Raw genomic sequence first — 27,131 nt, forward strand, 5'->3', positions numbered from 1 at the left:
TTGTGTTTGCAGGTGACAAAGTGAATATGCTGGAGGGAAAAGCCTTTTTCTCAGATGTCTGACACCTTATTTCAAGAACTATAATATTGTCCTTAAAGCAAGTCAGAACAGCACATATCCTCTTCCAGAAGTCAAATCATTGTTAAAACTGTATTTTCATTAGGTCATGTGTCCCATGTGAAAACTCTAAAACAAATACTTGGCTATCCTTTTGAACCTCTAAATGTTGTTAGCTATCAGTCATGAATATCTCATGCAGATATTGCATTCTGCATTATCCCTGTAAGTACTCTTAATTTCTACATACCTTTACATAGTTTCTTGTAGGGTGGATACTGGTAGGCAGATTCCATCACCATGGATCTTTTAACTATGTGAAAACTTCCCTATTGAAGGTTAAATCTTCCCTTCTTCAGCTCTCACTTCTTTGAGGCTCAACCCATTCAGAATAGATTGCTGCTGTGGTATCAGATGGAGACTATTAATCTCTATTTTCCTTGCTGTTGGCTGGATAACTAGTGCAATCCTCTAAACTTTTATCTTAAGACATGTGTTGGCAAAAAGTATCATCTGTTCTGGAGGTTATGTAGAGCAAAGATAGGCAAAACTCCATTCTAGGAAAGAAAACTGGGATGGGTGGGTATACTTTTTTTGTAGAAGGCTGAAACTTCAGAAAGTTCAAGAAAAGTTAATTCAGTTTTGCTCGTTTCTGTTTGTACTTGTCAAGAACCATAAGCTAGGCTCATTAAAGAAATGTCTAAGTTTCTTTGCCTATGTGGAACTTTTTTGTACAAAATACTTTTTGGTGGTAGGGCTGTAAGCAAGCTCTTTCTGGCATCATTAGGCAGCCCATAGTCTTTCCTGATGACTTTATAACAAAATTGCAAGAATGTTCTTTTATTTGAGTTGAAGGTGATGTCGGTTAATTTGCCAGCAGGGTTTTCATGACGGAAGTTTGAAAGCATTGCACTATGTTTTTAACTAATTTTTGTGCAACTCCTATTTTTTAGGAGTATATTTAAAATAAAAGATGGGGCAGTGAAAAATGTTCAGTTCTCCTGCTCTGGAACTTGAGGGACTTTGATAACTAAAAATAAGATTCTTGACCAACATTTTCTTTCAAAATAAGAGTTGAAGTCTAGAAGTTAGCTTTTAGTCATAAGACAAGCTTTATATCTAATTAAAGAACTCCTTAATTAGAGGCCATTTGTAATACAAGACATATTCCTTTAGGGAGGTTACCCATAGAAAAGTATAAAAGAATTTATTGGCTCCATTTTTAAGGAGAAAAAAAAAAGCATGTTAGTTATTTTGGAACCTTCAAAGCACCTTAAAAGCATTATACTTAATGTCTACAAAGATCTTACTGTTTTGGAACTGGGTCCTGTAAAGAATCCTCATTCTCTAGAGTGGGTTTAAAAAGTCAACACATGAACTATGTTTTTATGTGCTTGATATCTAAAGTGGACTTTCGAAAAGAATTAAGTGGCTAGCTTTGCACTTTGAGAAGCCGTAAAAATATTATGCAAGACACCTGTCATAAGGACCTGGAAGAATGGGTTGTTAGAAAACCTTAAGCAGGCGTTTTCCCTCTGGACTTACAGAACCTTGATTCAAGGCCTGTTGGTAAGCCAAAATGTCCAGTGTAGCTTCTTTGAAAGAAAAACTTTTTTCCAAGGTGTTGATTGGGACATCTAGCTAGAGGCTTTCTGGAAACACCTGCACGTCTTTCTGATGTGTGAGGTCTAATTAAAATATGCTGGTTATGTTAGATCAGTCAAACTTAGTTTTGCCTTGCTTTGGACTTCTGATTAGGGTTTGGACTGAGATGGATTTAACTTCCAGTACATGACAGGAGGAGGGGAAGTGGTTTGGTAGAAACAGAACTGTAAATAGAGGAATTTGCAGAATGGGTAGTTGCTTTGGTATGTATTTCTCTGTATTGGAGGAGGAATTTTATATTCAAAAAGGAATTTTTAGCTTCAATCTTTACCCCTTTATCAACAGGAGAGTCTGTAGGTGTGTTCAGGCAGCTGTTTTTCTTGGATCTTGGGAAGCCTTTAAAAAGCTATTTTGTTCAGTATGCACTCATAAGCTAGTGCATTTCTCCAGATTTCGCAGGAGGAAAAAGGGTAAGAATGTGCTACTGAAATAAAACTTCCTGTCTGCATCTAGTGAGCTCAGTACCAGGTAGGACTAGTGGGATCAGTGATTGAAGACGAGGAAGAGAACTTCTGTATTTCTGATCTTAAAAAGTTGTGTTTGGGTATCAGTTAGTGTTAACCTGTTTTTACAGCATTTCTGTTGTACAGAAATGATAAGAGTGAACCTACCTTTAATGAACTTGTTTTCTTGTATTGTAGGCATCCTTAAATGTTAATGATGTACCTCCATCCATTGTAAATGAAGAATTTCTTCAGGATCTTAGAGCCACTAAAATCTCCTATTCACAGGATGCAGAAGACAGGGTCTTCAGAGCTCATGGTAAGCGAACTTCATTTATGTAACTGTGCTGCTTTCGATGCTTCCTTGTTTGAACTTTTTAACTTTATTGTTTATGTTTCAGGCCACTGCCTACATGAGATATTTGTACTCAGGGAGGGAATGTTCAAGCGAATTCCTGATATAGTTGTATGGCCTGGTAAGCTTTAATTGTCTCATTCTCCCTTCTGATCTGGGAGGCCATTGTTCACTAAACTCCTGTGCTTTCTTGTCATGGGCAATCTGTCTTTTGGTTCACTGACTTCACTTGTCTTTACAGAAACTGAAAGAATTTTCTCATGAATGGTAATCATGATTGTTTAACATCTGGATTGCAGGTTGTGTCTGTGAAATCCCATCAGTTTGTGGGGAATTCAAACTTATTAAAAAGCTGATGTTTCTGTGGACAGGTGAATTCATGACTTAAGTAACCATAGTGTAATTTGAACTTGTATGTTCACCAAGAATAGTTGTCTAAACAGCAGTCTAAATGTTGGGTTTTTTAAAGAGTACATGATGGTAGAAGGGTAGTGAAATGTTTGTATTAAAGAACTTTGTTTTCACGCAGAATCACAGAATCATTAAGGTTGGAAAAGACCTATAAGATCATCAAGTCCAACCATCAACCCAACACTACCATACCCACTAAACCATGTCCCACAATGCTACGTCCACATGTTCCTTGAACACCTCCAGTGATGGTGACTCCACCACCTCCCTGGGTGGCCTGTTCCAATGTTTGACCACTCTCTCAGTAAAGAAATGTTTCCTAATATCCCGTCTAAACCTCCCCAGCACAACTTGAGGCCATTTCCTCTTGTCCTGTCACTAGTCACTTGGGAGAAGAGACCAACGCCCACCTCTCTGCAACCTCCTTTCAGGTAATTGTAGAGAGTGATGAGGTATCCCCTTAGCCTCCTCTTCTGCAGACTGAACCTGAGTTGCCTCAGCCGCTCCTCATAAGACTTGTGCTCCAGACACCTCCCCAGCTTCGTTGCCCGTCTCTGGACACGCACCAGCACCTCAATGTCATTCTTGTAGTGAGGGCCCCATGTTTTACAACATGCTGTACTTTAATAAAAAATGATAAATGAATAAAAATTTAAAAAAATAACACCTGTAACTCCTATCAGAACACTCTACAAAGGATCATTGACTTGAAGAAACAGTGCAATCTGAGTACAGGCTAGGCCCATTTTAAACAGAGTAATAACTAATGCTGTTGTAGTTAATATGTAGCAGAAAATATGCTTGCTTCTGTCTAGTAGAAGGATACAAATACTTAAACGGATATGACTTTACTTGCACACTTGTGTGTGAATTTTCTACTTGAGTCATGTTTCTCTGGTCACCAGGAACAACTTCCCATGTGCCATTCTTCAGTAGCTAACCAAAAAGTCATTCGATCTAAGTACCTGTCATTTTCTGTTCGGCTGTATGAATCCAACCCTTTCCTTACCTTTTATAAATTTCTGATACTTTGATAGCTGCACTGCATTAGAAACCCCAAAATTTCTGATAAGAACTTAGTCTTAGCTCAGTTTTGCTTCATTTATTTAGGGGGAAAAAAAAATCACATGTGGGAAGCAGAAAAAGAGGCACTATAAGATGCATTTCATTACTTGAGGACAGGTACTGACATGACAGCACTGGTGACTATGACCATTACTTGCCACAGCTTTATTTTGTGCAGCTCCAAAAGCAACTGAAATAAAATGATTGACTACCTTTGTTTAAAGCTGTTCTGTATGGCAAGAGCAAAGTAACCAGAGTTTATAAGTGTATTTATTCAGTCCTGCTCATTCTCTGCTGTTTGCACAAACTCGTGTGCATTGATTTGACCTCTTTTTTTTGATCTTTTCCGTTGCCTGTGCACAAGCATTTCTGCTTCCCTCTTTGACCAGATATAGAATGCATTCTGAAAACGTAAATTTCACCAACAACTCTACTTTTGAAACTGAATGTCAGCCAGGAAGAAAAAGCTGTGTTGTTTAGCTCTCAGAAGATACTTACTTCTCACTTACAATAAATTGGACAGCCTATTTTCGATATAAACTTTAAACTTGATTTGTTCTCCAAGATACCTAGATTAATTGTTAACTGTTTGGTAGCCCATATTGCCCTGAGAATTTGCAGGTGGTCTCAATCCATGAGTAGAGCAGGAGACGAAGGCTGTAGTTAGTTCTGAAAACATAGAATTGTTTCAGGTCTAAACTTTACTCTTGAACTCTGATACTTCTGAGCCCAGCTCTTACTTAGTGCCCAAGTCTTGAAAATTTCTTCCTTGCTGGTGTCAGAAAAGGAGCTTCTGCTTATTCAGACTGCAGTATTTTAGTACTAAGCACAAATCCTGTCTTTAACTATTTGGACTTTTTTAGTTTGCCATGAAGATGTAGTTAAAATTGTGGAATTAGCCTGCAAACACAATCTCTGCATAATACCATTTGGTGGTAAGTGTTATGAAATCTCAAATCTGTTTAACATTACTAGTGAAAATGTATTCTACTTAAATCACATATTTAAATTGAATTCAAGTGTGGTCTTAATTTTTTTATGATCTTGCGGTATTAAAAACTGTTATATTCAATTTAGTGGAAGTCATTAAAAGTATGTCAACACCTTGAATATTGAATGTGCAAGAGGAGTGATTATATGAAGCTGAAATCTACCTCTGTGCCTTGGAAGTATTCTAGGAAATAAGTCAAGAGATTCAAATATCTGTGCTAGAGGTGTCATGTTTTTAGATAAATTACTTGTGCTCTGTTCCCATAAACATGTATAAATTAGGTTGGGTTTTTTGTTGTACTGTTGAAGCTCATTGGTCCAGGGAGGGTTGTGGTTGGACACCATACTGCATAATCGTTAACCATAATTTTAATTTCCATTTAGACATTGTTCAGTTTGAAAGTTTTAGTAAGGACTCCTGGACTAAGGGGTTTTCGGGAAATGTTTCAGGTACAGAGTACAGGTAAAGTCCTGTGTCCTTCTCAGCCTAAAGAATTTCTAAAGGACTTCAGGCTTTTAATCATGGATGCTTTTTCCTCTAAGCTTTCTGAAGTAGAGTGGTGAACTACCTTGTGTTGGCCTACAGCTCAGGGAATGTGTGATGTTGGCATTCATGAGCTCATTCTGTGAGAAGCTTTTTGTCAAGAACTCTTAATTCTGCGGGATAAATCTGTGTTTTACTTGGTACTTGCTTATGCTGTAACAGTATAGCCCCTGTAGGAAGGACGTTTACTATTTGAGAAGATGAGCATGTCACTTGAATACAATACCAAACTAATGGAGCTGGTTTCTCCCTAAAAGCTGTCACCCTTGCCAGATATGCCTGGAGAGCTGTAAGAGTGCTACAAGTCGCCTTTGGTACTAGTAAATTGGTATAGCTGAAAGCAGCAATATTGACTATCTCTTGTTCATTGACCAGAATACCGAAAGAACTTCAGATTGTTTTCTAAGTCTGTTTATACTGAACTACAGTCAAATTGTGGAGTTATTACTATAGGAGTTGGTATTTAAGGAAAATGCCACTTTTCCTATAATTGGAAACAAAGTTGACGGGCTTTACTGCTCTTAGAGTGTTTTATTAGTTGGCACTGTCTCTGTCTCTTGGTTGTTCTTCTGGTAGCTCACTGTGGACCTCTTTAGCATACTAGTCTCTGTTTTCCTATGGCTTTTGTAGTTTTTGAGAAGCCAAAGGCTTCTTGGAGGCTGTTTTATGACATCCTATAAAGATACATTAGAAACCTCCAGAGAAGTTTCACATTTGGTTCTATCCATTTTTTATAGCTATACCCTTTCAGTTTCTTTCATGCTTTCAGATAAGTGTTGCATTCTTGTATTAGGTAGACTTCTTAAGCCAACTTTCTAGGTAGAAGTGTGGTGGCTTCCATAGTGATCTCAAAAGAATATATAGAAACTATAGCCATCTCTGTTTCTTGGATGCTTTTGTTATTTCTCACCCTTCCTTGTTTTGAAACTCTGTTCTGGACTTAACAGAAGCAGCTCAGATGGTCACAGAATTTCATGGTTTGTTATCAAGTGCTGTTAAAGCATTGTCAGCTCCAATGCTGCCTTGATTTTGTGAAACCCAGTTTGGGTGAAGAGATAGCCTTAAAAGGCTAATCACTAGCCTCAAACAGTTAACTTCAGTGATCTTACTTTATTAATTTCAATATCAGAAAGGAGGGAGAGAGGGGTGGTATGTGGAAAAAAGCTACTTGAGAATTTTATGATCGCAATGTCACTCCCGTATTTGCAGGAGGGACAAGTGTCTCTAGTGCCCTTGAATGTCCTGAAGAAGAAAAAAGAACAATTGTCTCACTGGATACATCACAAATGGTATTTCTCTCTTAATTTTTTATTTTTTTAAATTATCTTATGCTTACTTTGACTGGTAATCACTAGAGAATGACGTTTCTTTCTTTGCAAGAATAAAGTAGGGATGGAAGTACTAATCTGTACCATGCATGATTAAATTGGTACTCCTTCAGCTTAAGTGACACTTTGTTGATGTTAGTCCTGTACTACTTCATATGACCTGTATGTATTTAATAAGAAAAAAAATCACTGTTAAGCCTTCTTATAGCAGCTTTAAGTGAAAATCAGAGGAAGCTACTATTCTTTTATATTGTAAGTTGTATCTGAGGTTAAATTAAAGGCTAGGAGGAAGTTATTTGTTACTGCAAATTTCACTAGCTTTTGCAGACTTAAAAATACTTAAAGCAAAGGTTGGTAAGGTGACCTAGTATCTATAAATCAACTTGAAGGATCAACTTTAAAGAAAAAACCTAGATTTTTGTGTAGATAGTATCTTGATAATGTGAAGTTCATAGCTTTATGGCAGTCCAGAAATGAAGTTCTGTAAAATTAGTGCTAGTTTTCATCTTTCCATTATGAAGGAGCCTTATGCTTTTAAAAGGACAGTTTTATGACTACATGATAATGAGATACTTCAGTATCTTTGATGTGAGGCACTACTGCCTCTGAGCTCCTGCTGAGCATATTAACTCTTTTAGCCTTGAAGGTAAGACCTGGGTTTTGGCTCCATTTTCTCCACTTAGTCAGTGGTGCTTCAGTTAAACTTCTTGTTTCTCAGTGTGTCTGGCTACAAAGTGATCTTTTCTGCAAAGGTGGTAGTTGCGTATTGAAGGAAGCTCTTCGGGTGTCTATATGGAGTGAAATCCAAAGAGTGCAATACTGACTCGGGACTTCATTTGAACTCATTGATTTATAGCCCATGGCTTTGACTTCTTTCTGGTTTGGGGGTGGGAAAGGAATGTGGTTAACTCTTATTATTGTGCTTTTGTGTCAGCTAGATATGTAAGTATACACCAAGTCAGAAAATAGACCACTTTCACCTGTCTTGAATTACCCTGCCAGCCAATTCTTGTAAACATAAATGAGTAGGGAAAATAAGGAGATTAAGGAGAAAAGAAGCATTGTCAGAGTTAAAACCTGGGTGTCTCAGAGCAGTTAAGATGATTGGCTAAGCTTTACTATTTTAATAGACACTTGATGGCTACCTTCATCTTATATGTAGGGTCTATATTACATAAAAACTGATTTACATAAGCATCTTAAATCAGTTAAGCAGTTTATGTTGAAACTGAAGGTGTCTGAAAGGAGCTGAAATAGCTGGCTCTGAATAATTAGCCCAGATGTTGTAAGGCGAGACAATGCTTTAAAGCATAGCTTAAGTTGGACTACAAGATGTCCACATTTCTGTTATATGAAAAATCAAGGCAAAGGGAAGTTAGAGCTGTTCTCATTCTGGAATTTTGTGTATTAATACTATACAGAAGTACACCAGAAGTGTACTTAGTAAGAATGAAGAGTGGAAGCTGAAGCTTCTGTGATGTCCTTACTATTAACAAAGCTAAAACTGTATTTATTTGTTCAGTTTCTCTCATGTGGATTATCCTCACTGACAATTGTGCTTAGTGCACCATGTAACTTGTAGTGTTTACTACTTTTCCTGTTTAGCAGAATATACTGATGGGACAGTGAGTGCCTCATCAGATAAAATTATATAATCCTTCTAAGTATCTTAAATTTCTAAAGTGCGTACATACTCTGACATCCTGTAGTATATCTTGCTTCTAGCTTACTATGTCAAAATCCGAGAGCTGAACTAGAATAACTGAATGCAGTCTACTTAACCCATGGAGTATATTTAAGAATGCTTTTCTTGGTGTATACTTAATGTCCTGATAGTCAGATTCGGGCACTTTCAATCGTGTTAATTGTGAAAATCACTGTATTGCTTAACTTCTGTGAGAGTTTTGACTTTAATTCTTTCTGGCTTTTCTTCATTGTTTCTGTAAATGTTCCTAGCATAAACTGACTAATAAGTATGTTAGTCTCTTATAATGATGGCTTCATAAATTGTAACCTGTTGTGTAGCTGTTTGAGGGAGTGAGGGGTCTCAGCTTCCACTGTTGTAATAACTGGAGTTGTATTAATAGTGAACTGTATGACCAAGCATGTTGCTCCTATAGCATTAGGGAAGGAAATAAACAAAAATTTTTAACACTGATTCTTAGTTTTGATTGGCTTTTCAACAGAATCGGATTCTCTGGATAGATGAGAAAAACTTAACAGCTTGTGTGGAAGCTGGCATTGTTGGACAAGATCTGGAAAAACAGGTATTTTTAACTTGTCAAGCATCTAATATTTCTCCGTATTTTTCTTAGCTGTTCTTCATCTCTTGCCTAAATCATTGAATTCTAGCTTAATTCTTGCGTGCTTTCCTGCAGACTGGTGTGGTAAGCATTATACGCATGGCTATGAACCATATCACATTGAATACTGTACTTGATGAACGTTTTAAAGTTTTTTTTTTAGCCACAAAATGTGACTACAGTAATAAATTGACAATTCATAGGATGTAATGCTATGCTTTCTGTTTCAGACCTTAGATACACTCTTGTGATTTTAAGGCATGACACTTGATACCGATTACCAGGAAAAGTTCAAATTGTCATTCTGTGATGCATGTTTTAGTCATTTTGTCCAGAGGTAGTTTCCTCAGAAAGGTTAGAGCACATAACAGATTTGCTGTGGTTGCTGCTTCTTAGGGCCAGCTACAGGAGAATAGCAGAAAGGATGGAGAGTTGCCCAAAACAAGAGTCTAGTGGAAGAGATTAGATCACCTCCATTTCTAAGTGACCTCTAGTGGCATTTAATTACAGTTTATCAGATGAGCCACAGCACCCTTCTCAGGGTCTTTCTCGGTGCTCATCTATAATCAAGCAAGTTGTGGATGGTTTTTTACTATTCTTCAGGATGTGCAGTTCTGCTTATTTAAAAGAAAATAAAAATTCTAGGACTTGACTTGTTTGATAGCTAAATGTTGTATAAAATTTTCTTAGTGCCTAAATGCACTTTAAAGATACGGTGTTTTGAACTTTTTCTTTTCCAGACCACTTTTTAGAAGAAAACTTGTCATACTTGACTAACAGAGCTGTTTTATGATGAGAAAGATAGCCTTTCCTGCCTCTTATCTTATTTTTTCCTTTTATCATTTTTACATTTTTTTAATATTTTATCTTTTCCAGATCTGTTTCTACCAAGCTTGGAATTAAAATGCAAAGAGATTATTCTCTGCATTTAAATGATATTTTTCTAGGATAGTAGTTTGATATTTCACTACTATCCATCCTTAAAATGCCACTACTGTTCCTTTCACTTAAATTAAGGGACAATGTTCCCCTGCTGCTTGTAGCTCTCATAAGCTGAAATACTACTGTTGCAGTTATTAATTTTGAATATTTTTGGTCAAAAAACCTTTTTGATTATGAAAAGAGTACTAGTTGTCAATTTGTTCAATACTGAATGTAAACTAGTATTTGTACAAAGGTTTTAATATATGGGGTGACTCTGAGCACGTGAGGACTTCTGTGCAATTCCTTCGATGTGCAAAGAATACAACATCAGATCATCTACTTAAAGTGCGTGTGTATTTTAAAAGCTCTTAGTAATACTGGAATTCCAGTATATGTAATAGCAAATGGGATGTGATTAAAGCTAGGACTCCAAGTTGTGCTTGTTTTGTGTAGTACAACCTGAGCCCAACTATGATTTTAATATTATAGTTCATGCCAAAGCAGACTTCACTGAAGTACAGGTAGAATGCAGATATACATTTGGACTGTGCAAAGAGGAAACTGTTTGAAAGGTTTGCAGCTTTTTAGTATTAAGTAGGCTTTGGATTGGAGGCTAATCCAACTTCTGTTGCCTTAAGAGACTTTACCAGCATTATCTAGGAATTGTGTTGCAGTGAAGAGGTTTGGTGCCTTTTACTGTGTTCCACATTTTTTGGGTGCTGAAGTTACTTAGTAGGCTATCTCACTTACAGATATCATGAACCGTATAACAGTAACTAAAATCAAGAGCTGAATTCTGAACAAGTAACAGTTTTGGAAAACCTGATATTTGACAACAGTTAGTCTGTAAGTGTTATAATGGGGCATTTAAAATCAGTGTACACTTCACACATTTGTCTATCTTAGCTAGTGGCTCTAGTGTTATTAAGACACTATTTTCTGTGGGATGATAACTCCAGATATTAGTGGGCTCTCTAGAGAAGCCTCGTTACTTGGTTTTGTCAGAACAGAACATGGAATAATAGCTGATAGATGAGGACTAAAGGTGACAAAAGGATAATGAAGATAGAACAATATTTGGTATTGTTTTTTGTAATGAGCATTATCAGTCAGATAAAGATGCTATAGAAAAAGCTAGTACATGCTCATATTTTCTGGAAGAGGCTGTCTCTTGCATCTGCAAAGTACAGGACAGGGGAGAGATGCTATGTAAGTGCTCTTAGCACATGCTGTTTGTACAACAGGATTCAAGGAGTTTAGACCAAGTGCTTTGCACATGCACAGTCAGTTACCAGTTTTCGAAAGCATGGTCTTCTGATGTGTTTGTGTTTATAAAACTTATAGAAATTGGTAAGTTGTGACTGAAGCAAATTTCTTGTCTTGGGGAATGAGGAGGGTGCAGGCTCCAACCCTTACCTAATATATGACCAGTAAGCATATAAAGCCACAAGCTCCTCTGGTATGAGAGGAGACCATGAGCTAGATGAATCACCATAGATATTACATTGAAGTGACTTCCAATCATTTAAGTTAGAACCACTTTGTATAACAGAACGTAGTTAATGACCCACATTATGTGGTATACTTAAATACCTATGTCCAACTGGATTGTTATCGTTTGGTCAGTGCAAATTGATTATCTCGAATGCACTAACACAGTTATCACTTAATGTGAGACTGTTGGGTCTTTAATTCTTCCTGTCCAACAGCTTTGGTGTTGCTTTTCTGAGGGCATCCAATCAACCTCAAGTGCTATGCAGATGGCAAAGCCAAGCTAATACAGAAAAATGAGAAACAAGTGACTACTTAATGTACAGGAATGCGTGATCTGCATCACGAATAGTTGACAGCGTTTCATACAGGAAGCCCAACCAGATGGCTGTATATTAAAACGCATCACTCCTTGAGAGAATTAAGTACAGACAATTTGCTCACATTTTCTGCAGACCTGCTGCATATCACATTAGGATAGAAAGAACAAGAGATTAAGTGCCTTATTGGCAGCATTTGTGCAAAGTTGGCAGTTACTTAGTTATAATTTTTTTCCATATGTATTTGAATTTGCACCTTCTTATGAACAATAGAGGTCTTAGTTTTAAAATACAGGGGAGGAGTATTGTAGGTTGATATGTATCACAGTGTATGCACAGTAGAAGCAGAATCAATTTGCATTTCATTTACATATCAAAGGCAAAACTTGTGCCTGGGTGTGTGGTCAGGATAGTGTTTTTTTTTTTTTTTTTAAACCCATAAACCTAGAATATCGAGATTTGGAGTACTAAGCAAATGCAGGCTCTGTAGAATGTATTTTTTTTCTTTCTTTAGCTTGCTGAAAGTGGCTTCTGTACAGGCCATGAACCAGACTCCATGGAGTTCAGTTCACTAGGAGGATGGGTAGCAACACGAGCATCAGGCATGAAAAAAAACATCTATGGAAACATTGAAGATCTGGTAAATAGTTCTAATGCTTTTTTCTAATTAATTATTCTGTTTAGAGGTTTAACTTTTGTAATGACTCACAATGAGAGGAGAAAAGGGACAGTACATTGTGGTTCTCTTAACAAGTGATACAGTTTGGGCATCAAATCTTGACTGAAATGCTTGTTTGCTTGCTTTTGGTATTAGTACTAATAATCCTTATCACTGATCTAAAAGTCAATTTGATTTTGGTACTCACTGGCTAGCTTAAGGAATTGTTACCCTGTTGTGACTCTGGTGCCTTCTTCCACCGTTTTGTGCTCTCTATTAATCCAGTGTAATAATCCTGTCAAACTTCTAGGTGATTCCAAAAGGCCCATGTTCTCTCCTACCTGTTGTGTGTTCCTGAAATTGTCTAGTTGGATCATCTAACTCTGACAGCGAGCCAGATCTTTCCACCTTCCTACTTCCCCCTAGGCTAGTAGTTTTTTCAAATCAGTAGTAGGCTGATCTAACTGACCATGTGGATGTGCAGTGGTGAAATCTAATGCAACCACATGATATGTAGGAACCCTGAGGAAGGAAGCAATGAACTGGGAATGGCAGTATTCTACTCTTGAATCTGTTTTAAGCATTAAAATGGTTCATCTTTATATTAACCCAGGTCATTTTTTTAAAGCATACTTTTTGAGTTAGAAATCCACCTTTTCTGTTTTAACAAATATACTGAATATATTGAAGTTAAATCATCACTGTTCAGACTTTGCCTGTCTTTTTGCTTCGAAAGTCCACCTTTCTCTCATAGTTGGTACAATAGCTCTTCCACACATGTGCATTTTTTCCTTCTTTCCTGCAGCACACTCTAGGTAATGTATCCCCATCACCTCAGGCTTTTTCATCAGCTCATAGTTCAGACATGTTTGTTCTGTGCACAGACGTGACACTTTACTGTCAGTGATTGGGCTTGGCAGGAACTACACAGTTTTTATTCAGTAGGCCTGGCTGAACTAAAACTACTAGCACTTACGAAGTATCATCTGTCCCCTACTGCCTGAAGTGTTACTGAATAGTATAGTTTTTGTGAAGCAGGCGGCTTTTCTATCATGGAGGCATAACTTCAGGCTAAAATAGCTTCTGAAATTTTCATTAGGAAGAAATAGGATTGAAAATTGATTCAGAACAATTCATGAGTTTCAGAATGCCACAGTGAGAAAGTTTCAGGTAAGTGTTTACCTTCTGAGAAAACACTTGTATCTAGAAATTATATGGCATATAAGCTGCCTAAAATCTACTTACTGCAGAATCAACAGTTCGTCAAACGCATATAATGAAGTTCTTGAACAACTTGGAGCAGGATGAAAATTACCTAGCTACCTGTGCTTGAAAATTTTAAAGCCATTAGTTGAAATTCAGTAATTTTGCTTCATTTAAAGGCTTCACTAAAAAAAAAAAACCAAAACCCATGCTTCCTTGGTATAAAATAATTGAATAAAGGATTAAAAAAAATCTAGGCTCTGTCTTGCATGTGCATTAATAAAGCTGGAAGCAGTGACATTGAAAAATATTTTGAAAAAACCAACCTTCTAGCCTTACATATGTCTCATGGCAGATTTAATATTGGTAATCTGTTTCACAAAGCTTACTTTTGTCATTCTTCCTACTAGAAATATTTAAGTAAAACTTCAACCCTCACTTTTTTCCTCTGAAGTACTATGTATATTCTGGGTTAAAATCCTAGTACTCATAAAGTACCATCTACGTTGAGAAACAAAACAGTTTAAACTGGTACTGACTGCATGTAGCCAACAGCTGATTCGATTTGGTATAGAACTGGAAACAATCTGTTGTGTGGGCAAACCATGCTGTGTTAGAAATAATTGTTGGAAACAGTGGTCAGGTTATCCCAAAAGTTCTTGAGTCTGCCTACAGAACGTCTAGTCTACAAAGCTGAACTGTATGAAGTTTAATATACATCTTTTAGAAAATAAATATAATACAAAAAATCTGTGCTTACTGCTCTGCTAGTATTTATAGTCATTGCATATTGTTTAAACAGGTGATTCATATAAAAATGGTAACTCCTAGAGGAATAGTAGAAAAAAACTGTCAAGTACCTCGCATGTCAACAGGACCCGATATCCATCACTTCATTATGGGATCTGAAGGTATAAACACAGTAACTTCACATAACTGCATCTTAATTCAGCTTCTGTAACGGCTTGATGATTTGAGCATATTTAATGCTGTGGCTTCCAGTGTGTCTATGGGTGGCATTATGCAGGCATGAATTCCTTGTGTTAGGATAATTCTTTGAGACCTTAATTAGGACTGTGAACTTAAGCAACTCTGAGCAGTGCTTAAAAGAGATCTGTGGAGTTAGTCTGCAAGTCTAGTAACAAACATAATAATTATAGACGATATCTTGTAAGAATTCACCATGTAAATAGTCAGGAATAAATCGCCTACTACTGCAATAATGAATTTTTGGGATTTCCGATTTATGTCAACTTGCAACATCCTGGTAAACAGTTGTTAAGTTGAGTAACTTGCAAGAAGTACATCTTGCAATGCCTTACTCAGTTTTTCTTTTTTCCTGAAGGAACTCTTGGAGTGGTTACTGAAGTTACGATAAAGATTCGCCCAGTCCCTGAATACCAGAAGTATGGCTCTGTGGTCTTCCCCAACTTTGAACGAGGGGTGGCCTGCTTAAGGGAAGTGGCAAAGCAGGTAAAAAAAGCTGGATTTTGACTTCACTCAAGAACACAGATTCTAGCCCTAGGGGTGTGCTGATGCTCTAGTATTTCTGGCAATTGATAACGAAGGATTTGAGATAATATGAACCTCGTAAGTGTATATGGTCTGTGAGGCTTTTGGAAATTATGCAACTGAGTGTTGAGCACATTCTGATTTGGCTCAATATTCTGAGCCAAATTGTGGATGTGCCTTTTGATGGCTTTTTTCAGTGGGAGTTATTTGCATATCTCAGCACAGAAAGTTTGGCTTTGCATCTTCTTCAACTGAGAGCTTTATCCTCGGATTAATTCAGGACTATGTAAAAGGGACCAGTATTTAAAGGAATTAAGTTGCAGCATACAAGTAAAAGGCAGTTGAATTTATGGCTCTGAAGTGACAAAGAAACAAAAGTCATGCAATGGAAGGTTGTGGCCTGTGTTTAGAAAACACTTCCTGAAGCACAGTGACATGTTCAGGTGAGCTGGATATTTTGAGGTCAAATTGTGCTTACACTGTAGTATTTAAATAGAGCCTTCTGAATAGTGTGGTCAGATAGTTTCAGGTAGCAAAACTCAGACATCGGTATCCAAATTGTGTAACGCTTCTCCTCATGTCTGTTCTTCCAAGCAAATCTTACACTGGCTAGCCTCTTTCTTCATGACCTTAGACTAACTTTTCTTTACTCTGTGCAAAATGTATCAAATAATTTCTATGAATGGTGGAACATACTCTGAATTTGGGAAGTAATTTCAGAAATGTTTTAATTAATGCCGAACTAAACCCAGCTTTACATTTTTTCCAGTGATTGGTCTAAATTAATGACTTAATGTTCCAAGCCAGATGTTCAAACTGGTATGTGAATGACATGTATATGCTAGTCAGCAGCACTTGCCAGTTCTTCTGTCATGCTTCTACTGCTAGTGCTTGTTCTTCCTGTTAAAAGTACCTAAGCAGACTATTTGGGAATGCTTAATCTTATGACTGATCAACATCTTAAGTGAATTAAGGAACTAGTGTCTTTTCCCTAGCTATGGGCTTAGTTAGAAGAGGCAAAAAAGGTACTATTAGCCACTTAGTGTTGCTCCATTTCTAAGCTTCTGTTGCTGCTGCTGTTTCACTGCTTACTTGAGCCTGAACTACTTACTCCTTTTTTCTGTTGCCCCCACGTCAATCTTGGTAGTAATTGCAATGATAGCTATCTGAAAAGCTGTTTCTTGCCTGTATTTGTCTACTTTAATACAAGAATAACCAACCTGCAGGTTGTGGGTGGGTTGGTCTCATTTAAAACCACTCATCCAGCCTTCTGTCAACCTGCCTGGTGAGCTATCTTAGTTCTTCATGTCCTTTCTTCCTATCGTGTGACCAAATATGCATTAATGATATGATGGAGGGTGAACATAGCAAATCAAGTGGTAGAGCAGTACTTCCATATCCATGTGATTAGATGAAGACTAGCCTAAAATTCAAGCTTTGTCATATTACTCTGCCCATACACTTCTGTATGACTGGACATGGCCATCACAGATTATGTAGTGTAGGCATATGTAGGAGCAGAAGCTTGCCTAATTGAAGGCAGCTATCCGTACTGGTTTTCATATTTCTGTACAGTGCAGAATCTCGATTGGATCCAGATACGGATTTTTAATTGCAGTCTGATGGTAGTGTTAATCTACTGGGTCTGGCTGGAATGGAATTAATTTTCTTCATAGCAGCCTGTATGGTGCTATGTATTGTATTTGTCACCAAAACAATGTTAACACACCAATGGTTTAGCTATGGCTGAACAGTGTGTACACAGTGTCAAGGCCTTCTCCCTTTCTCACTCTCCTCCCACCAGCAAGTAGGTTGTGACTGGACAAGAGGCTGGGAGGGAATACAGTTGGGACAGCTGACCCGAGTTGACCAAAGGGATATTCCATACCATATATCCTCATGGTCAGAAACAAAATTGGAGAGGGGAGTTTTCCAGGGGTTGCCATTGCTTGAGGACTGGCTGGATATTGGTTGGCTGGTGGTAATTGATTGCTTTTGCATCACTTCTTGGTGGTTTTTTTCCCATTTTGCTTATCAAGCTGTCTTTATGTCAACCCACGAGTTTTTCCACTTTTGCCCTTCTGACTTTCTCCCCTGTCCCACTGTAGGGGAGTGAGTGAGCAGCTGTGTAGTGCTTAGCTGCCTGCCAGGGTTAACTCACAGCAATTAGACTTTTCAATGGATTTGTAATGTATGTGTATCTTTGATTACATAGCAACATAAGCTTGATATTCTGATCAAATATGGTATCTTTAGCGCATATGGCAATTTAGAAAAACACTCAATACGTGGAAGGCCAAAGATCTTTGGACTATTCCTGTGTTGGCTTGAGGTTAAACTGAAAATTCTCAATGCATTATATCTAGACATACCTAACAGATGTTGCTATTCAAGTGGAAACAAGCTTATAGTCACCCCTTTTTCAATGATGATGATGGCCAGAGGTCTCTGGTATCAAAGTGTGCTTTCTTGTATGCTATTTTTAAATGAAAATTTGATTGTTGTGAACTTCAGCAAAACTGTGTACATAATATTTTTATTCTTCCTCCCTCTCGTTCACCTAACTTTGCCCCCAAGAGATGTGCTCCTGCATCAATTCGCCTTGTTGACAATGCACAGTTTCAGTTTGGTAAGTATGTAGATCTTCTTGGATGAATATCTGTTTCCAAGGGTTTTGATTTTTAGTAGCTTAAGTCTGGTTTGGTTTTGCTCAGAACTAGACAAAGAAGGCAATGAACCTGAAGTTCAAACTCTGAAAGTACACGTTATGGTACTATTTAGAAACAGAAGGCTGTCTTTGTATCTGGGAAAATAGTATCAACTACAACAGTCAGTAAAGAGCCGTGCTCTGCATATAAATACATAAGATTTTTTTGCTGTAAAGGAGCAGAGATGATAGTTTTGCAATATAGTACTTGAAACATTTTCTTGCTAAGAGTACTAATAAGAAAGTTGGGTATGGAAAAAAAAATATCAGAATACAGGCACCGTACTTCAAAGGTAAGTTGGTTGATTCCTTTAAATTTCATAAAAGCATCACAAGTGGTACACAGATTCCTTAGAAGTAGCAGGATTTTTGAAAATGTTCTGATGTGGCAGTGATTGTTTGGGTGGGAGAGAGGCAATGACATACTTATCCAAAGTGAACTGTCTATTTTTAAAAGAAGCTCAGATGTAGTAAATGCCATAACTGTATGCAAATGGAACTAAGCTGTAGGCTTTAAGAGTAAAAAGTCAATTAAGCTACTGGAAGATTACTGAACACAAAGATTTTGTGAAATTTCAAGTGGTTCAAACACCTAACTACGACGATGTTAGACATGCAGAGCAATCATTTTTGAGCACTTCTTAGGGAAAGTTGTCATTTTAAACTGTAAGAAATTTGGCAAAAGATGTATTCTGGCTCAAGACACTCTTGAGGAGAACCTAAAGTTCTGCTACCCAAAAGCTAATAGTTTACAGAACTTGAAGGTCTTGCTGAGACCATGCTATTTTGATTGTACCCAGAAGATGAAAATGTGAATTGTGACTGACATTACCTCTATTCTAATACCACTTGAACAAGTCAGAATTTCTGAAACGACTTCTGGACAGAAGCCTCAATGATGAATCTTGACTTCAAATGGCATTAATATGGTGTTGAGAAAGATCAGCTTTGTTTTTCAAACCAAGGAAATCAGTATATCTGTAAGACCTGAGAGCCCAGCAAGCCTTGCTGCTTGCTTTGGTCACTCTTTTGTGTTATACTATTTTTCTCACACATGTACAACAGGAGGTAGATGCATTTTTCTTTCTTCTTAATTGGGAAGAAGTTTGACCAATTGCAAGCTTTAAACTCAACACTGAATAAAGAATTCTTCTACTTTTTAGCTTTGATCTGAGGTTGCAGCTTATACGGTCACCTGCAAAACATAGTTTCAGGTGTGTCAATATATCGATTTTTCTTGTAGTCATTATTAAGTATGCTTAAATCAAATCGTTTTTACAGATTGTGGTTTAATAAATTCATGTGCTGTTTTGTGTGCTTACTTAAGTGTGCTTGGAGGTGTACTTCTTGGGGTTTGTTTGTATCTGCAGGGAGAGTTCCTCTTTACTGAAGAGGGAAGGAGACTGTAATCAATTGCTGAAGTTCATGCTTTATTCAGGAGGAAATACTTTGTAAAGTATTTTAGAAGGAAGTATCATGTAAATGGTGCATAACTTTTATGAATTGGGCTCACAGCGTGTAGGCCAGATGCAAGACTGAAAGTGAAGCAGTAATGGGAGTTCAGAATTTGCTTGCGACTGAAAACAATGAAACAAACAGTAAAAGACTTTCATCTCAATTAAACCCAGTCCTGAGGCAGAGATGTTAATTAAACAGGCTCCAAGACACCATTTATGTATCCTGGTAATTTTAGTTTCCCGTATATGATTAAGGAAGCAATTACTAGCTTTATGTAGAAAATTTTGCACAAATGACATAGCCATTAAGGAAAAAATTGCATAACTCCTAACTTGCACCATTTTTGGCTATTGGTTTCAGTGGTTTTGGTTAACTTTTAAAAAAGGTCACTGATTTTGCATAGTTTTGTAGTGTAAAAACTAACAGAATCACAGAATCACTAAGGTTGGAAAAGACCTGTAAGATCATCAAGTCCAACCATCAACTAACACCACCATGTCCATTAAACCATGTCCCACAATGCCTCATCCACATGTTCCTGGAACACCTCCAGTGAGGGTGACTCCATCACTTCCCTGGGTGTCTTCCAGTGTCTCACCACTCTCTCAGTAAAGAAATTTTTCCTAATACGCAGTCTAAACCTCCCCTGGCGCAACTTGAGGCCATTTCCTCTTGTCCTGTCGCTAGTCACTTGGGAGAAGAGACCAACACCCAGGTAATTGTAGAGAGTGATGAGGTCTCCCCTCAGCCTCCTCTTCTGCAGACTAAACAACCCCAGTTCCCTCAGCCGCTCCTCATGAGACTTGTGCTCCAGACCCCTCACCAGCTTTTTTGCCCTTCTCTGGGCACACTCCAGCATCTCAATGTCCTTCTTGTAGTGAGGGGCCCAAAATTGAACACAGTGATCTTTTAAAATTTTCTATGTGTCCTATATTCGTGAAGATATAAACTAGGGCAGCCTTAATTAAGTGTCAAATGAAATATTTGTGCACAGTTGTATGTATGCCTTTTAAAAAAAATAATAAAAACCTTTTCCTAAATCATCTTCTAAATTATTAGAGAGAAGTCTCTTTTTCATTATGATGATCAAAGTGCTCCAAGTGATTCTTGCAACTTTGACTATGAAGCTATTTTTTATTTGCCCACTGAAGTAGGAATTTTAAGAGCACTGTTTGCCTTAACACACCTCTCTCCACTTTTTGCCAAAGGTCATGCTCTTAAACCACAAGTTGCTTCCATTTTTACATCATTTTTGGATGGACTGAAAAAATTCTACATCACAAAGGTAACTTTTGGGGTTTAATACTGTTTGGAAGTTGCATGCTATTCATAAAAATCAAGATTTTTTCTATACTGTCTCTAATGCAGCTGAGTTTGAGTGTAACAGATCTTATACTGGAGTATCAGTTAACTCGAGATTCTCAAGGTGGTTTAATCCAAAATAAGATTATCAGTTTGGTAAGTTATTCCATGAGAGCTGTTCTCACTGGTCATATCTGTAGATGAGATTAATGTGCCTTGTCTAACAGTGAGTCGGTGACAGAGCAACACTGGAACCAATTTATCTAGCTTGCAGACCACTGATCATCAGTTAATACTGACAGAGAAAGGCTAACACTTCACTATTTTTATCTCTTCCCAGATTTTGTCAAGGCATGATCTATCTTGTTATTACAGTGAACTAGAATTTTGGGAGAAGCTCAAGATATTTGCCTTGAATTGGCCATTTAAATTGTTTTTTTGTCTTTCTGCAGTTCATCCCAATGAACACACTTTTTAATCCAGAATTATCTGGTGCTAAAATGATTTCACCTAGGCTTTTGTATTAAATAATTTGTCTTGTTACTGATTTTTCCTCCAAACTGGCTAACTGGAGAGTTCCTGCAAATATGGGTATTCAAATGTAGAAAATTGCATCATCCTGGATTTAGATAACTGTTAGATAGGAGGAGGTAAACATTCCATTCTGATCTGATAATATTGAGTGTCTTCAAGGAGTGGGCTTACTTGAGAGACAGTAGCTAGTGTTGATTCTGCTGCTTTTTCTTGTGCTACTGAGGTAGAAAATGCCATGTGTCTTGGGACTTATTTTGCTAGGGAATACCTATTAGGATTAGAGAGAGCCCAAAAATTATTTTGCCTTCCCTCCCTGATCTGCTGTAGTGCAGGAATGTCTAAAGTAGTAAAGGTTTTGGCAACAAGATTGCTGTCAGTTTGAAACAATCCTAGTTGGCAATATCTACTGCTTCTGTAGTCAGCAACAAGCATCACTGCTTCTTGGGATGTTGTATCACCAAGGGATGCTGTATGCCAATTCCAATTCTTCCAGCTCTACAGGAGGAAAAGAACATGTAGAGAAATGAGAGAAATATTATGTAATACCGATGCAGAGATTCCAGGTTGGTGACCTTACGTCTGGAGCTCTTACATCAGGGCTCAGTCCCCTGGTGTATATGAGCAACTACTACTTCAGAGAAACTTCTAGCTGGGGCAGAAGGTAAGGGTAGAGAAAGGAGCGAGTTTAATAACCCTGAGACTGATATTGCAGGTGTTACTAGGACCAAGATACTCAAATCCATCTTACACTTACTTCATCTGTGAATTGCTTCCTATAAAAAAAAAAGTAAACATCAGAATACAGAACACATCAGACTAACACTTCGTTCTTTTATTGAACGGAGTAGTTATTTTAGCTGATACTACTTAAGAGAATAGGGAGGGACAAAATCTTTATGGTTTACTCTTCCATGTAGTTTGGGTCTGTTCACTGATACATGAATGCTCTAGGTATTGTTTGTCTACTAGTTCATACTGTAGCTAGTTCCTCCAATTACTCCTAGAGAACTGTAAGGTGTTACCTGAGCATTACAGCCAAAAGATGGCAGAATAGATGAAAGGATTCACACTAGATGAAATACAAGTGGTTCTAGAACAAGAAAGGACTGTAAATAGCATCTTAATAGACCTTTATTCCTGTCCTTGGAGTTTATCATTGTAGTAACAATATTTCTTTTTCTTTGTTAGCTATGCTGTTTTTGTAGGACTAATGGATAAGACAGATCCTTTGTCTGGGGAGGTATATTCTGTTTCGCAGTGGTTTTCATGGTGTTGTTTTGTTGGGGTGGTAGGATGCAATATCCTTTTCAGAAATACTAATTTGCATGTCTCTGATCGGGGCTCACAATACAGATTTGAGCTCACTGGCTGGAGGACTGAGCCACCCCAAGATACTTCGCTTCCTCGCTGCTTTTTGGACCCTTCTGTTATCTTCAGTTAATTTCCAGTACAGTTAATCTATTCAGTTAAGGGAATAAAAGGAATAGCAACTAATTGGGATTTTTCTCAGCATAGCTGTTGCACATAAAGGATGAATTTGAATCTCTTGACTTACGTAACTTCATATAACCTTGCTTAGTGCTTAAGTAACAAGGTACCACAAGCAGAGTAGAGACTGGAAGAGGTGAGTGCCACTGGAAAGGGAAAGGCTTTAAAAAAAAATTGCTGGTCAATATACATATTAAGAATGCATTGTTCTAAATCATAAAATTTTACCCTTAACTGTGGAAAAAGTTACTAAACTTTTATTGCAAATTTATATTCATCTTCATTCCTTCTGAAACGTGCTTATAGTGGTAGTTCACTGGAGCTAATGAATAAAAAAAGGTATGTAGAAAATAAGTAAGGCTCTTACTTTATGGACCAGTTGCAAAGACATGACTCTTGACTGTTAGTCCTGACACAAAGCCATACAGTCTCACTGCATTACTATTAAACCTTTAATAGTTTTCTCCCCGTTTCCACTGGGATATGCTCCCTGCCACAAGTTTAAAAGTTATTTTCCTTCCATAGTGCTTTTCCCAGCATAGAGATTTTCTGTGGCACACTGCTGATGCAACTATTTTGAGAGCAGTGACTTTTGTGGTCATCATAGTCATCTTCCTGCTATAATACAGGAATAGTTGATAGAATATAAATGTCTCCCTATTGCTTAAAGCATTTAAGGCCTGTTCTTTCTTCAGCATAGGTAGACAGCTTTTAATTCTATCCTGCTTTTTAACAGGAGAAAAAAAGGTGACTGTTATTTCAGCAGGCTTGTGAGTGTTTGTCCTGTCAAGGAAAAAATCTTGGTTGTTTGGGGGTAAATTTTGGAAAGATGTTTTTTCCTAATCTTTCCTCTTAGTTGCAACAACAGTTATTAACCAGAGCACATGCTGTGTATTTGAAAAGTAAAAACTTGTTGCTTGTATTCTACCACATAGGCTATACATAATGCATAGTTTTCTCTCTTTGCAGTTTAAAGGATTTGATCCCAACATACTGTGTGTAGCTACCTTGCTCTTTGAGGGTGACAGAGAGAAGGTTCTTCAGCATGAAAAGCAAGTCTATGATATTGCCACCAAATTTGGGTATGCTTTTCAAAGAACTTTTTCATGTGAAGCTGGGAGCTAACTGTCCAGGAAAAAAATAGGATTAGCATATTTTTATAGTGATTACTGTATGGATGTGTTCTCAACTTACTAGTTTGAAGTGGCAACAATCAATTAGCTACTGAATGTTCCCTTTGATAAATATGGCTTTTGCTAACTCTTAATAGTAACTTTACTGAAAAACTTCAGCTGTTTGTGTATTGCAGGAAAAAAAGTACTTGACTAAACATAGAATTGATGTTATTAAAATGGAAACTAGCCCTTGTAATTGCTTACAGGCATGGAAGCTGCTTGTTTTGCAATACTAGACTCTATTTTAAACTACAGAAGAGGAAGACAAAATCATAAGGGTAATATTAAATCTTTGCAGAATTGATGTGAGCATATGAATACAAGAAGCTTGTTTAAAAGAGGAGTTTGTGTTTAGTTAAAGGAATGCAGTGATTTTCTGTCCCACAGACTGTTTTCTATTCTTACAAAGTAACAGAAAACATTCATTGGAGTGGCAGGCTGAGTAATGATCAGGTAGTTTTTGTCCTTTGGCTTTGATTAAGTGTGATTGATGAAAACCATCATTAAAAGTGTGATTTGTCAAGATTATGCTTTTTTCTTTTTAAGAAAGTTATTGCTAGTATTAGTCTCAACTGTTCAAATACTCGTAAGTATTCTTTTATCCATTTCAAGGCTATCCTTTCTGAAATTTGTTTTCATTGTGCTTTCATTCTACCACCTAAAACAGCTTATAAGAGTGGGATTTCATGTGAGCAGCTAGCTAACATTCAGTGATAAGAATAATGTTGCTCTTGATCTTAAAGAGCATTTTAGTTATTTTAATGTTGTATGCATTAAAAGGCTTCAACTGTGAATCCTTTTGTATTTTGGTATTTCAAGGTGGTATATTCATAAGGGGGGGAACTTATCTGTTAGATTTGTTAGAAGACAGTGCTGTCTGCTGCTCAGTTAAGGCTATTAGTTAAGTGTTTGTAATAGTTTAATGTGGTCTGAAATGCTAAACCATTAAATGGTTTAATGGTCTAAAATGCTTTAATTCTATCCTTCTTCAGGATGTCTGATATATATTTTTTTCCCCCCATACACACCTCTCTCAGATTTATAGGAGCTTCTAGGAGGACTGATTACAGATACATAGTACTTGTGCTCAGAAACCAATAGTTGAAAATAAACAGACTTTCATACTGCTCCTAATTTGATAGATTAGTGATAGCAAGGCTTCCTTTTTCTTTAGTGCTGTGTCTGTTTTTTTCATCCATTCACATCACTTACACTGTTGGGAACTTAAGTCACTAGTCTAGCTCTCATGACCTGTGAGCATACAAGTGCACAAATCCAACACACTTAGAAATGTAGGTACACATATTCCTGTAAATGAACATCAAGGATATACTATGTCTAGTTCTGTTTCCTGTTCTCCTTTGTGATGCTTGAAGACTGTTATGTTAAGATCACATCAAATGTTTTGTTATTATTCATATCTCTTCAGATTATGGAATGAAAAGAGAAATGCAGAGACTTAAAGGTCTGGTCTGAAGTAAATTCTCATTTCTAGTGAAGAAAAGACCCTGCCATTTGCAACTATTGTAACACAGCTTAGAGACAGCTAAACTTGCACAAATGTTTGATAATCAAATTATTATTTTTTAATTCTTTTTGGAAACCGTTGACTACTTTGCTGGGAAGGTTAATTAAATTCTTGTTAATTGCAGTGGCTTGGCAGCAGGAGAAGATAATGGACAGAGAGGATATATGTTGACATTTGTCATTGCTTACCTTCGGGTAGGTCTTTTGTCTGCCTGCTGAAACTTCTGTTAATTAATATAACAAAACATAGAGATGTCATTTTGAAGATGCTTTCTCTGAAATCTAAGTGCAGGTTGCTTTGGATGATATCTCAAACTTCTCCCAATTAATTTATTAATTAAATTAACATTAAATAAGCAATAATTATGCACTTGTCAAGAAGATATTTTCTAATAAAGAGTAGAGAAAATTAAATTGACGAATCCACTAGCGGTTGCTAAATAAACCAGATCAGGCTTATAAGTCTACAGGTTGAATATAATCGGAGGTTGGGAGAATACTTGAAGTATTCAGGTGCTCACTCAGCTCTTACTCTTCTTTGGACATGTGCTTATGGCTGTGGTTCACATCAGAATTCCAGGACAAATGGACCTTTAGTCTGAACTGCTGTAGCTGTTCTTAGGAATTTTAGTCTCACTCTTTAAGAGAGATTTTTTTTCCAGAATAGTATGCACACTCTGAGTGCTAGATTTTATTTGGCATTTGTAGTCAGGGAAATTCAGTGATTTGTCCCTTTATTTCAACAGACTATACGTAAAATGGGCAAAATGTTTATCTTTATTCTACCTAGATAAGTATTACATTCCAAATAAATATTTCTACTAGGTATTATATTGGTTAGCACAGTGGAGCTCTTGGCTTAATGCTATAGTGATAGAAATATTTGATTTGCGTAGGCCTACTGACAGTCTGACAAGTTGTCTCACTATAGCCATGACATCAAAATGTTTGTCATCTGTGTCTTCAAAGAGCTACCCTATTTCCATAATTCTAAACTAATGTCATTGGGACAGATCAGTGTTTTTGCTAAATAGACTTTCTGGTTTTCTTATACAAACTAACTAAAGTTGCTCAACTGTTAGCTGTGTAGCATACATTGGAATCCCAGATGTTGATGCTGAATGTTACTGATAATTTCCGTTCTCTGTTTATTAGGACCTGGGCTTGGATTACTATGTAATAGGAGAATCATTTGAGACATCTGTTCCTTGGGATAGGTAAACTGTGATTATTCTTTAGAATTGCTTAAAACTTGATTTTATTCAAATTATTTCTAACTCATGCTTGCTCATGGGGAAACTTAATTTAATTTAGGCCTTATGTGTATTGGAGGCTCCCTGATGTGCCTCACGTCTTGCACCTGTGTGTTCTTGCTAGAGTTGCTAGTAAACCACATATTAGGATTTTGTAAATGCAATGTAGGCAAGTATTCAGTAATATTTCTACTTAAGTTAGCTTAATGTAGCAAATTCAGGACTTGAAATTGCCCAGTTTACGAAGCTGGACAATGGTGACTAACTGTATTGTGTGATAAGCAGCCACATGCGTGGGATCAGCAGTGTATTTCAAACAGAAAAATTTGTAGTGAAGATAAAAAAAAAATTTAACTATATTGAAATAAGATTTTTCTTTCCTCACTAATGCATGGAAATGAAAAGATAACTTTTGCCC

General features: G+C 37.1%; 1 protein-coding gene across 1 annotated transcript in view; it reads left to right on the forward strand.

The window, feature by feature from the left end:
* AGPS (alkylglycerone phosphate synthase) overlaps positions 1-27,131 on the forward strand; it is a 61,072-nt gene that overhangs the window by 18,415 nt on the left and 15,526 nt on the right. The window contains exons 4-16 of the mRNA XM_059820391.1: positions 2,364-2,484; positions 2,567-2,641; positions 4,860-4,931; positions 6,740-6,819; positions 9,045-9,125; positions 12,411-12,536; positions 14,560-14,668; positions 15,103-15,230; positions 17,847-17,898; positions 20,643-20,719; positions 23,728-23,840; positions 25,586-25,655; positions 26,616-26,677. Coding sequence (XP_059676374.1) covers positions 2,364-2,484; positions 2,567-2,641; positions 4,860-4,931; positions 6,740-6,819; positions 9,045-9,125; positions 12,411-12,536; positions 14,560-14,668; positions 15,103-15,230; positions 17,847-17,898; positions 20,643-20,719; positions 23,728-23,840; positions 25,586-25,655; positions 26,616-26,677 — 1,166 coding nt within the window. The remainder of the gene's footprint in view (positions 1-2,363; positions 2,485-2,566; positions 2,642-4,859; positions 4,932-6,739; positions 6,820-9,044; positions 9,126-12,410; positions 12,537-14,559; positions 14,669-15,102; positions 15,231-17,846; positions 17,899-20,642; positions 20,720-23,727; positions 23,841-25,585; positions 25,656-26,615; positions 26,678-27,131) is intronic.

This window comes from Gavia stellata, chromosome 8, assembly GCF_030936135.1.
Source record: "Gavia stellata isolate bGavSte3 chromosome 8, bGavSte3.hap2, whole genome shotgun sequence".
Lineage (NCBI taxonomy): Eukaryota > Metazoa > Chordata > Aves > Gaviiformes > Gaviidae > Gavia > Gavia stellata.